We start from the raw sequence: 12667 nt of genomic DNA, 5'->3' as shown, positions 1-12667 counted from the left end.
GGATACTAAAGTGAGATAGATTTAAAACTAACATTCTTATTGACAATTCCAAATAACAGGAAAGGTTGCATTAACTTATTTCTTAAAGTGAGGCTGAAAGAGACAAATATTAAGAACAGAATTCAAATTTTTCTTTAAATTATTCTAGGACTCATAGCAATATAGACTTTGATATAAAATAAGATGAAGAACATGTATTAGAGAAATGAAGAGAATTCTGATCAAAGAAGACAGACTTACTATAGTCCACTAACTCTTATTAAAATGTTTTTATGAACTTTTATTTGCAGTAATTTTAAAGGGAAAGTAAGCATCACCATAGGTAAAACAGTAACTGAAAATGTGTTATAAACATTAAAAAAATAAATAAGAGTTGATTATTCTAAACATTTCACAACTCGATCATTCAAACTTCAAGTTATATACAATAACAAAATTGAAATTTAAAATTTATATGAATACTTGCAAAGACTCTTAAAAGATGAAGTAAAAATGCTGATGCTCAATTTCTGCAGTGAAATCAAATGTACAGCACTAAGCCCGGAATGGAAAATGATCCCCCTTCAGTATTATTATTATTATTATAATTATTACCTTGTGTGTAGGCAGCATCATCAGATCCCATACTCAACTTCCGTGCTTCACTTATTCTATCCACATGTGCTAAAGTAGGGTCCGTGAGGTGTTGTATATTCTCTGTTTCTACATAATGATCTGGATGATTTAGAAGATTTGTAAGTTCAAAGGTAGGGGATACAACCCCTGGTGAAACTGCAGGGGGTTTATTGGGAGAAACTGTAATTTTGAAAGTATATTTTGTATTGGGCTGAGTGACCACCACTCGAGGAGAAGTTGCAGAGTTATTGCCTATTGCTCGACTTTTGGGAGGGTGGTGATGAATAAAGGCAGGACCCATGCTCACTTGCCCAGACATATTCCTGGAGGCGGCAGATGCTCCAGAGTTTGTGGATATGAAGAGGGTAGGCTGATTCCGGATGACCTGATCATCTCCTGTGGTGGCATTGGCTGAAATATAGACCTTAGGTTGACTACGGGACATCACCTCATCAGTATTTGGGGGACTGGCAGCTATGTAAACAGTGGGCTGATTTCTATTTAAGGTCTGACTGTTGACAGAAGAGGAACTGCTGGAAGTTCGAGGTCCAGAAGAACGCAATTTTGAAGAGCTGTTTCTTTGTGGAGGTTCAAGTTTGATTTCAATCTGGTTTTTTCGAGGTCCTGTTGAAATATTCTGAATGTTATATTGGCTATGGGCAGAAGACTGTGAGCTACCAGATGAATGAATTGTTGGTGGTTGTGGGGTGGTAGGTGAACTGATGGGCATGTAGACATGAGAGGTCTGGTGGCCTTGCTGATTTGGCTGCTGGGCTGAGGTATGTGACAAAGGATTAGATGCAGGATAAGTAGTCCAGGGACCAGGTTGTGAAGGTTGATAGACTTGTTGTGAGTTCATGGGATTAAACTGAGATACCCAGCCAGAATGCTGTGTCTGTCGAGTTGTACCACTAGGAGTTGTAATGTAAGGCCTAATATAGATAGAATTTCCCTGTGGACTGTTAAGTACAGGTGGAGGTACACCATGTATGTGCAAAGATGTAGGAGTATTACGACCAGTCTGGATATTTGGGGCTAAAGTTACCATGATGGGATTAAATCTGGTAGTTGGTTGAGAAAAGTTAGATGTTCCTTTGCTGCCTAAGTGAAATCCAAGATGTGGTGCTGAATTTGAAGCACCAGATGTATTGGATATTCCAAAAACGTTAAAGCCTTGAGGAACGTGAGCTGGTGCTGTCTGTGGCTCCTGCTGAAATAGTTCATTATTGGACTGACCACCTTGAAGTTGTCCATCACTAATGCTGTGCGTTAGAGTCCTACTTCCATTCATTCTATTTCCTTCTCTTCCATGGTGGTAAACATTCTGTGACTGCAAGTCCAAGTTGAGAGAAGTCATGTGATTGCGTAGACCAGAAATTCCAGAATCATCTGAAAAATTCAAGTCTCCTTCACCATAAAGATACCGTGTACTCTCCTGAGAGAGAACTGCACAGCAGGCATCCAGGTTATTATTATTCTATAAAATAAAATAAAAACAGCTTGATGTTAAGAACCATAAGCTAATGTTTATGCTCATTATTACTAAAATATTACGTAATCAACAAATGTTAGTTAATAAAATTGTAAGATATATTTGAAACTAATTTGAGAAGAAATATTTTGATGCAAAGAGTTGAATTAAAAATCCTTATTACCAATATAATGGAAACGTTCTCTAACTAGCAATAGCTAAGTGAACCAAATCATTATTTTATTTTGAAGCTATTTTATAGTAAAATGAACTCATGCAAATAAAACTACAACCTAACTAAAAATACAATCTGAGTGCTGATCATTCAACTTAAGCATATACTACTGTATGATTAAATATTTTACATCTTTAAGTGCTATAGAAATCCTTTTAAAATCACCTTTCAAAAAATTTGTAGTACTTAAATAAATAAAAAACAACCCCAAAACACATATATAAGTGAAATGTCAGCTCCAGATTGCCTCCAGAGTAACTGAGTTTATTATCTGTCTTTAGGTAGCACCATAGGAAAATACACTCCAGAGAAATAAGAAACAAAGCAAAACAAAAAACCAACCAGATTTTTTCTAAAGAATCCTCAGAAGAGACTAATCACTATTCATAAATTATCCATAAACATATTTATTAAACACCCACAATACGCACAGAACCCTGTCTGAGATTGCAGAAGACTCAATGACATATAAAACCCAACTTTTCCCTAGAAGAGTTTGCAACCAGATTAGAGAGACAAACCAAGCATGGGCTTTTGAAAAGGTAACATTAAAATGTTGAGTATTTGCCAAATAATAAGTGGTACTGAAATTCAACAGAGAGTAAAATTGTAGGCTACTGCAGAATATGTAGGCATGGTTAGTATGTAGGCATGGTTAGTTTTTGCACAAAAGAGGCAGGATAAATAAATAATTTCTCTGTACTGGTTTGTAGAGTAATGAATTGGTACCCTTGCAACCTCCAAAGGTGACTAAGATTTTTTTGTATCATTATAAACTCCTGTGTCTTTAACATTCTGATGTGTGTAACTGGTTGTTTTCATTATACCCTATTTCCAGGCTAGCAGGAATAACTTCAAATTGCTTCCCATGTACATTGACATGAACCCAGTAGTTTTCAAAGCTCCCTTGCTTTCCAACATGAAAAAATGTTCAGCTCAGCTTGTACATTCCATACCCTAGACCTGGAATCAACTATTTCTCAAGTAAGCCCTTACTACTTTTACTGGGAAACTGTAGAGGATTCCTTTTAAGTGTATCAAAACAGGTGGGATGAGTTTTTTAAAGGTTGAGCATCATTACTTTTTTGTATACATACAAATCTGCAATCTCTTCAAAGCTACGAAAGAACCGGAATTACAATTCCAGTTCCTCTTTCATTCTTCCCCAAGCTTCTTGTACAGATATGGAGATTATAGATAGTAATCAAAGTATACATTATGATCATCCTTCTCAAACTCTTATTCATTCACTCTTTCAACCAGTATCTACTGAGCACCCATTAGGCAAGTAGAAAGGAATACAATCACTACTCTTAAAGATCTCACAGTCCAGTGGAGGAGATTAATGTGTACACAAATATAATACAGAATGGTAGGTGTTTTAACAGAAATATGGATAAAGACTACAGGTGGAGGTCATCTAAGAAGGCATCAACTAAGGATACTAAGTTTTACAAAAAAAGAATGAACACTACTTAATGCATTACTTTGAAAAGAAATAGCAATTTTAAACTTACAGGTTCAATCATATTAAGAGAATAGTGAAAAATTCAGTTAAAAAAAATCAAAGTACCAACTATGCTATATTTTCATACTATTCTAAGATTTATCACCAAACATCAATCAATTTTAAAGATATGAACTACACCTACTGATAATATAGCTATCTTAGAGACTCCAGAGCAGAAGGAAGTGATGTGAGTAGTTCCAGAAACAGGGATCTGAGCAGTAAATAAAGTTCAGAAGAGAACAGAGGATAGAGCCTTATGTTCTCCTAAGAAGCATGATGTTTAAGAAGAAAAGTGCCAGTGGGGCATGATCCTATAACTACTTATTTCTTATATTTTGTATACTATGTGTTTTTTTTTTCATCTAGAAAAGTTCTAAACCAGTACATTATAAAGAGGATCTCTCCAGAGAAAGGACAGATACCAACACAATTGAGAAAGGGAGAGCAGCTTCCAAAGAAAGGCTGTCACTAAATAGATTTATACTACATTTAGATGTAGCTTAATTTACCTTTACAATTTCAAATTATTTCTCCAAATGTGGGAAGACTTACACTATAGTTGTATCCCCCGAGTTGCCCTCCCTGTTCCTTTCTTATTAAATTTCTTGTCCCATCAGCTAAACAGCACATTACTGGGATGCCCAGAATGATTAATAACTGAATATGAACGAGTATATGGTCTGCCTCATGGGTATCTGGCAAGCAAACAGAGTTCATGTTGTAGGAAGGTTTGATTTGTAAAATCAGATTAACACAGGGAAGGTGATATCTGATTCGTTTCCTCTTGCCCACTATCGGTAACAGTTTTTTTATTAATTGTGTTTTTAACCCTACCAGCATTTCTTCATGCAAACATGGGCAAATATATAAACATGTATATATTTATTCCCCCTGCTCTTATCTATATATACTGATCTGTTTTGTTTTCTTAGCTTAATACACCCTCCTGAAGATTATACTGTAAGAGTAATACAGTTCTTTATTTTTTGAAAATATTTTAAATAGAATGTCAACTGTAATTGAAAATTAAAAACATAAAAACAGAAAATATTTTAAATAATTTTACAAAAGGTTCTATGCTTTAGTCCCAGTTAAGGTACTTCAAAATCTCTATAGCTGTGCTATTGGGAAACTGTTCTAAACAGTCCTTTCAATATTAACTCTTACAAAATTTTACTGCAGATCCTATAGTATTTTTCTGTGACAGATGGAACATTCTCAGCATAGTCTTATTTTATCACAAAATTCTATTTGAAAAATCAGGAAGAGGTACCTGGGTTCTAGGGGAGACACCTTCCCCCACTATCTCTGCTCCTGCTTATACTTTCTTTAATCTCTGACTCCATTCTTAATACGCCCCCTACTAATTGCTTTACCTGTAGTATATTTAATACTCTGTGAAGTTTTTTTATTCCCATTGTACAGTTGAGAAAAATGAGATCAGAGAAGTTAAATACTCCTAGTAACTGTCAAAACTTGAACTCAAACCTGTTTATCACCAAAACATATGCTATTTATTGTTTTTAAATTTTATTTTTACTTATTTCCTCACAGCTTTGCTGACGTATGATTAACAAATAAAAATTGTACATATTCAGGTTGTACAATATGATTTTTTAAAGATATACTATGCAATGATTTCATGTATTTACATATTGTGAAAGTACCACAATCAATTTAATTAACACATCCATCACTTCAGAGAGTCAACTTTTTTTGTGTGTGTGGTGAGATCTACTCTTTGGGCATTATAGTATTAAAACATACTATATTATTTAAAGAGCTAGGCATATTCAGAGAATTCCAACAGAGGATGACTACAGCATAGAGTGTAAGGAGGAAAGACTGGGCTAGAGATCACGCTGCAGAAGACGGGAAATTCCAGATCACAGACCTAGTTATTCCCCAGTCAAGATGTGAACTTTATTCTGAAGATACGAGGAACAATAACAAGGTTTAAGCAGGTAAATATATGCTAAAATCAGCATTTAGAAAGACACTTTGGCAAAAGTGAGGAGGATGGATGGGAGATACCAAACAAGGTTAGAGTAAAGGCAGGCACACACCAATTACATGTACGAATAAAAGGTAATAAGGGTGGCCCGGCTGGTTGTAGCTCAGCAGTTGAGCACCGACCTATGAATCAGGAGGTCGTAGTCAAATTCCCGGTCAGGGCACATGCCTGGGTTTCTGGTTCAATCCCCAATGTGGGGGGTGCAGGAGGTAGCTGATCAATGATTCTCTCTCATCATTGATATTTCTCTCTCTCTCCCCCTTCTCCCCCTCTTCCTCTCTGAAATCACTAAAAATATTAAAAAAGAAGGCAATAAGGGTGTGAACAAAATGAAGTCACTTAATATCAAATAGTCTTTAAAATTTTCATACAAATTCAAACTTTAAAAATAATTTGTCAAGAGTAAATATGTTTAAATCCAAATTACTCTTTTATCTCTATTTGAACTAAAAAATAGTTTTGACAGATTTCCAGTTTAATCAAATGAGAAGGCACAATATCACTAAATATTTAGAAGTATGGATTTCTGAAATTGTGCATACTAATAAAATATAAAAATTTATTAGCTGGAAAACTTACAGATTAATTTAAAAATATAAAGACAAACTTTTTTCTTTAGAATTGGGTTGTTAGAGTTTGTCAAGTCAATTCCTTCATTTTTATAGATAACAAAACTCAAGTACAAAGAAGGCATAGTACTTGCCAAATATGCTTGGGGTACCTATTTAGGATTAGAACCCAAGAGTGAGTCTCGACTCCTATTTAATGATTTTTCTCACTTTCACATTTCGACCTGGTAAAATAGGAGGGGAAAGAGTAAAGCAAGCTCATAGTAAGTATAAGCCATGTACCAATGCTTACTGGGATCTCATTTCATCCTCACAACTACTTTACAAGGTAGGTATTGTCCATTTTACAGATGGGATAGAGACTAAATAACTAGTTAAAGGCCACATAACTATAAGACACCAAAGCTCATCTCTTTTCATCATAGCACATTAATGCCAACAAGAAGATAAGAGTTTTCTTCCAATGTTTAACAAAATACCAGGTTTGTATCAATAGATTCAGAAATCATTGAACACTGACCTGTAACATGCACCTGGATACAACAACTTCAGGTACTTCAGGGAATTTTTGTCGCAGGTCATGTAAAACCTGAAAATCAATTTGGTGGCTTCCTTGGGCCATTCGTATATTGCCCGATCAGGACTACTTATACAGTAGGCAGTTCTAGGCCTTAGTGGAAATAGTACTCATCTCTTCTGTCCAAGCATTTTCTGTGAAAGAAAGAAAAAAAAAATTTAATGAGAACTGATTATAGAATGAATATTGTTGTGGATTTAAAATTTCAATACAAAAGGGTATTGTGCTCTAGTACTTATTTAATATAAATTATAAAAATATTATTGAGTCCTACAATGCTTTCCACATAAGTTATACTATCTTTTCAGTTTTTAACTCCTGATGGCAAGCTGCTGTGCCCATAGGTATTTAAAAAAGAAATTATCGTCCAGGTAGTCTCCCTCATTCTTTTAAAAGGGGAAAGTGACTAACTTTACTTATTTTAAAAATATATATATTTTATTGATTTTTTACAGAGAGGAAGGGAGAGGGATAGAGAATTAGAAACATCGATGATGAGAGATAAACATCGATCAGTTGCCTCCTGCACACCCCCTACTGGGGATGTGCTCGCAACCAAGGTACATGCCCTTGACTGGAATCGAACCTGGGACCCTTTAGTCTGCAGGCCGACGATGCTCTATCCACTGAGCCAAACCAGTTAGGGCTGATTTTTTTTCTTAATGATTAGAGGATGGCCTGAGGAGAGTAATTCTCATTTATTCTACATAAAATTAAGAACCTGAAAAACTTTGGTCCTACAAATAACTTTGCATGTTTTGTTTAAAAAATTACCTATAACCCAATACATTTGACATTTTCTGTTAATTTTCAGATAGACTTAATCCTCAAGTGTAATCAATTCATTCTCAGGTGCTTAGAAGCACTTTATTCTGTGTTTCCATTAAATCAGTATTTAAAAAATAGTAATGCTTGGCCTCAACTCCAGAGATTCTGATTTAATTGGTTGGGGAGGAGCCTGTGCATATAAGTTTTTTAAAGTTCCTCAAGTGATTCTAATGTGTGGCCAAAGTTGAGAACTGTCTACCTTATTTTTATTCCTAATGTAAACCACGTTGATTCTTATTTAAGCCTCTCTGGGATATAAATAGTATATAAGTATATTAAACTAAAATAGTATAATAAAATATTTACAATCATGGCATTTTCTTAATAATTAAAATACATTTCATTTTAGGATAAATTTAACAGAAAGACAGTCTCTTTAAAACAAATTTCTTATCTGTAGTATTTCTTTTAACCTCATTAACATAACCTTAAAAAAATACAGGTCTGTAAACTCCATGAATATAGAAATTAGGTCTCTTTGATTCATTATTGTAAATCTAGCACTTTGTAGACAGTTTTCAGTGTTAACAGTTGATATTAAACTATTTAGTAAATTTAGTTATGACAGAATTCCTGAGTCCACAACAGAATAAGTCACTTAGAGAGCATGCACAGTACAGCCCTTCAGATTTTTATTATCATCTGATTAAATTTTACTTAATTCTATGTGACTAGCTTGGTTACATATTAGGTGAAAGCACTGTCAAACCAAGTTACTTGCAATATAAATTTCCAAAATCTAGTTCTATGTAAGACACATACACACACAATTTCAGCACTGAAAGTGTTTCTACAAAAGGGCTGCAGGAGAAAAGCACTCAAAGTTAGTAAATGATATTTAAAAATAATTTAAGGGGTGCTGCTCATCTTAAGAAAGCTACCCTTGACTTTACTCTGCCCCTTCCCGCCTCTGGACTAAAACTCCTGGAAAGGGTTGTTTATACTTAATCATCTTCATTTCCTTCCTCCTAATCTCTTATAAATCTATCCCAATCAGGGTTTCATAGCCTTTCCTGCACTGAAACTATACTTATCAAAGCTGTCACAGACCTTCGGATTTTCAAACTAAAGGTCAGTCCTCAGTCTTCATCTTACAGACCTCTCCTCAGTCACTCCCTCATTCTTTAAACAATTTCTTTACTTGACTTCCAAGATTTATACTCTTCTGGTTTTCGTCCTACTCAATGGCAGCTCCTTCTCAGTTTTTTCAGATTCTCTTCCTTTTCTTGACATCTAAATGTTGGTGGGCTAGGGAGTTCAGGTCTAGGGTTTCTTTTCAACTATACCTACACTCCTCCTCTTCAAGGTAATCTCATCTAAACACACTGCTTTAAACAGAGGCTTTGCAAATTTGTATCTCCAACTCCAAGGGAGCTCTCACCCTGGAGTCCCAGACTAATATGGCCTGCTGCCTGCCTGACATATCTCCTTCTGTATATCCAAAATTCTTAGTGTGTCCAAAATCAAATTCTTAATGTCCTCCCATCCAAACCAATCCTTTCCCAGTCTTTTTCATCTAAGCAAATAGTACCATCATTCATACAGTTGCTCCTCCTCTAACATCCCATATCTAATCCATCATCAAATCATGTTAGATATATCTGCAAAAAAAATTCTGAATCTGAATTTCCCCATCTCTGTTACTGTTTTTGTCCAAGCCACCATCATAATTCACCTAGATCAGCGGTTCTCAACCTGTGGGTCGCGACCCCTTTTGGGGTCGAACAACCCTTTCACAGGGGTGGCCTAAGACCATCGAAAAACACATATATAATTACATATTGTTTTTGTGATTAATCACTATGCAATTATGTTCCTTTGGGGGTCGAACGACCCTTTCACAGGGGTCACCTAAGACGATCAGAAAACACATATATAATTACATATTGTTTTTGTGATTAATCACTATGCTTTAATTATGTTCAATTTGTAACAATGAAATTGGGGGTCACCACATGAGGAACTGTATTAAAGGGTCGCGGCATTAGGAAGGTTGAGAACCACTGACCTAGATTGAAAGCAAAGGTCTCCTAACTGATATCTTCCCTGCTTCACTCTTTGTTCTACATGCATCCCCCACTCTACTGAGGGGTGTGATCTTTGTAAAAATTAAGTCAGTCATTCTCCCTGCTCAAAATCCTACAACACACAGCTCCTGGCTAACTACCAACCCTCAAACTTCATCTCCTACCATTCTCCGTGTTCCCTCAGTTCTGAACTGAGCCTTTGGTTCTTCGATTTCTCAAAGAAGCCAATCTCATTCCTCCCTTAGGCTTTTGGACTGGCTGTTCCTTGTGTCTGGGATACTTTCCCCTCGGATTGCTTGCATGGCTCCTTCTCTTACCTCATGAAGATCTCTAACCAAATGTCACTTCCTCAGAAACAGCTTCCTTGACCAATCTATCTAAAATAATGCCACACTTGTCTACCAACCCATCACATTCTTATACCCTTTTTCTTCATAGCATTTATCGATGCATGACATATACTTATTATCTATCTAGGTATCTCCAAAATGTTAGTTCCACAGGATTAAGAACTTTGAAGCTTACTGCTGTCTCCCCAGGATCTAGGTCAAAGAAGCAACATTTCGATGAAATGAAGGTTTTACTGTTTGATTTCTTCAAATTCCTTTGTTTCACGACATTTCTAATAATCTAGATATGTGCTGCTCCCAGAAGCAAATATCTAGAGGGAGAAGCTTATCCAGAGGGAGAAGCTTATCCAGAGGACGAAGCAAATACATTTTCAGTCTAATTCAGGAACATTTTATTATTTAAAAGAGGATAAATCATGAAAATAAATTTCAACTTATTTCATTATTAAAACATATACAGAAAGCTCTAAAATTCTTTAAAAAACTATCACTTGCTTTTCTCATAAAGACTATCAAGTACACAAATGAAGAAACTGTTCAAATGTACAAATGTATTTGGGGGTTTTACTTTCTGTAATGGCTAAGTAGCTCCTACTAGACCAACTCTCTCACCAAGAACAACTATAAACAATAGACAAAGTATAAAAAGCAACTACTTGAAGGCAGAAAGCAGAAACAGCAATGGGGTGGTGGTGGTGGTGCTACGGATGGGGAGAAGGGAGTCAGTACTTAGGAGAGAGTACAGCATAGGGTGACTTTCCATTTTTAAAAATAGCTTATAGCCAGAAAGCAGGCCCCAGTTGGTTCGGGTAGATAAAACCTAGACAGAAAACCTGCAACCTTACTCGCTTACTGAAACAAAGGACAGACTTTGACATAACCACAACAGCTGAAAACTAGTGAGTAAATCACAGAAAGAAAAGAAGCACCAAATTCTACATATTCTATCTACACACATCTCTGATCCCCAAACTACACATATGTGAGTGATTCCAAGCAGCCAGGCTAAGGCTAAAATAAAACTGAGATTTCAGTCTATAGTTTGAGTTCAGCCAAGTTAACTAAAACAGACAAGCAAGCAAACAAAACAACCAACCAAATATCAATACTAATTGGAGGAACACAATAGAATTCAGTCTTTACTATGTGTCATTCATAATGCCCTTGCTCTCCAGGCCACAGAAACCCATGGGTTAAATACACGTTCATATTTAGGTAACAATTTTAACTTGCCCACTATTTTATCTTTTGTCTGTCTCCTTCTGCTACCAGATCTGATGCCTGCCATCTCAGTTTATCTTGCTATCAGTCAATTTTTTCATCTTTTCCACATCATTCAAAAACAGAAATTAAAAGGTGGTATGGAAAATTGTAGAGAACAGAGCAAGAAAAAGGTAGGGCCCAAATCATGAAGTGCTTTATAGGCCATTAAAATTTGGAGGTTTTACTTTCAGAGTAATGGGAAGCCACTTGAAGGATTTAAGCTCAGAAGTAGGGAAGGTGACATGATTGAGAAATAACGTATATTTGGAGAACGGCTGGCTATAACAGAGAAAACGGCAAAAGAATATGTGAGAAGACCAGTTAGAAAACTGCTGTAGTCTAACCAGGAAATGTAACAGCTTGTAATTGCAGAGAAACCAATGGAGACCGAGTAGAAGGAAAAACTTAAAAGATATTTAGGAAGTATTTTGTTCTTTAGATTCCACATATGAGTAAGATCGTGTGATACTTGTCTTTCTCTGACTGGCTTATTTCGCTTAGCATACTTTCCAGGTCCCTCCGTGCTGTCTCAAAGGGTAAGAGATCCTTCTTTTTTACTGCTGCATAGTATTCCAGGGTGTAAATGTACCTCTGTTTTTTTTTTTTTTTATCTACTCATCTACTGATGGGCACTTGGGATGTAAGCTCTGGAGATAATTTTTTTTTTCTGTGAATATAGGAATCTCGAGTTACACAGGATCTAGGAAATCTTGTAAAAGTATGTAATTTGAGAGGTTAGAGAAAAGCCTTGTTGCGCAGTAGACTCCTTGCTAGACTTCCTCTTTCACATATCTGTCCAATTTTACCTCTTAAAAACCAACTCTTGGCAACAAATTCTTTATAGTAACACTAGAGGCCTAATGCACAAAATCTGTGCAAGGGGCTCAGCCCTCGCAGCCCCTCACAGCCCCAGCTGGCCCTCTCAGCCTCGGTCGGCCCTTGCAGCCCTGGCTTTGTTCGGAAGATTGTCCAGACAGTCGTACTGCTGTTCAGTCTAATTAGCGTATTAGCTCTTTATTATATAGGATTAGTTTCAAAGTGGAGAAAGTAACTTATTCACTGCTGTATCCTAAATATTTAGAAAGTGTATGGCAACTAGAAGATGCTTAGTAAATATCTGTTGCAAGGAATCTCTATGCATCAGAATACATATCTATTTTAAAGACTACTATAAAAAGTAGTAGTCTCTCCAAACTAAAGTGATTTTC

At 35.9% G+C, this 12667-nt stretch overlaps 1 protein-coding gene across 6 annotated transcripts in view; it reads right to left on the bottom strand.

Moving 5' to 3' along the window:
- TAB2 (TGF-beta activated kinase 1/MAP3K7 binding protein 2) overlaps window positions 1–12667 on the bottom strand; it is a 41512-nt gene that overhangs the window by 18621 nt on the left and 10224 nt on the right. For all 6 annotated transcript variants that reach the window (XM_014532153.1, XM_005884693.2, XM_005884695.2 and 3 more), the window contains 2 exons: window positions 6935–7125; window positions 595–2092 (listed from right to left, as the gene is read on the bottom strand). In XM_014532153.1, coding sequence (XP_014387639.1) covers window positions 595–2092; window positions 6935–7036 — 1600 coding nt within the window. In that variant the 5' untranslated portion in view covers window positions 7037–7125. The remainder of the gene's footprint in view (window positions 1–594; window positions 2093–6934; window positions 7126–12667) is intronic.

Source organism: Myotis brandtii, unplaced genomic scaffold (assembly GCF_000412655.1).
Source record: "Myotis brandtii unplaced genomic scaffold, ASM41265v1 scaffold847, whole genome shotgun sequence".
NCBI lineage: Eukaryota > Metazoa > Chordata > Mammalia > Chiroptera > Vespertilionidae > Myotis > Myotis brandtii.
Note: the sequence above shows the minus strand (reverse complement) of the source record. Positions and strands in the feature narration are given on the sequence as shown.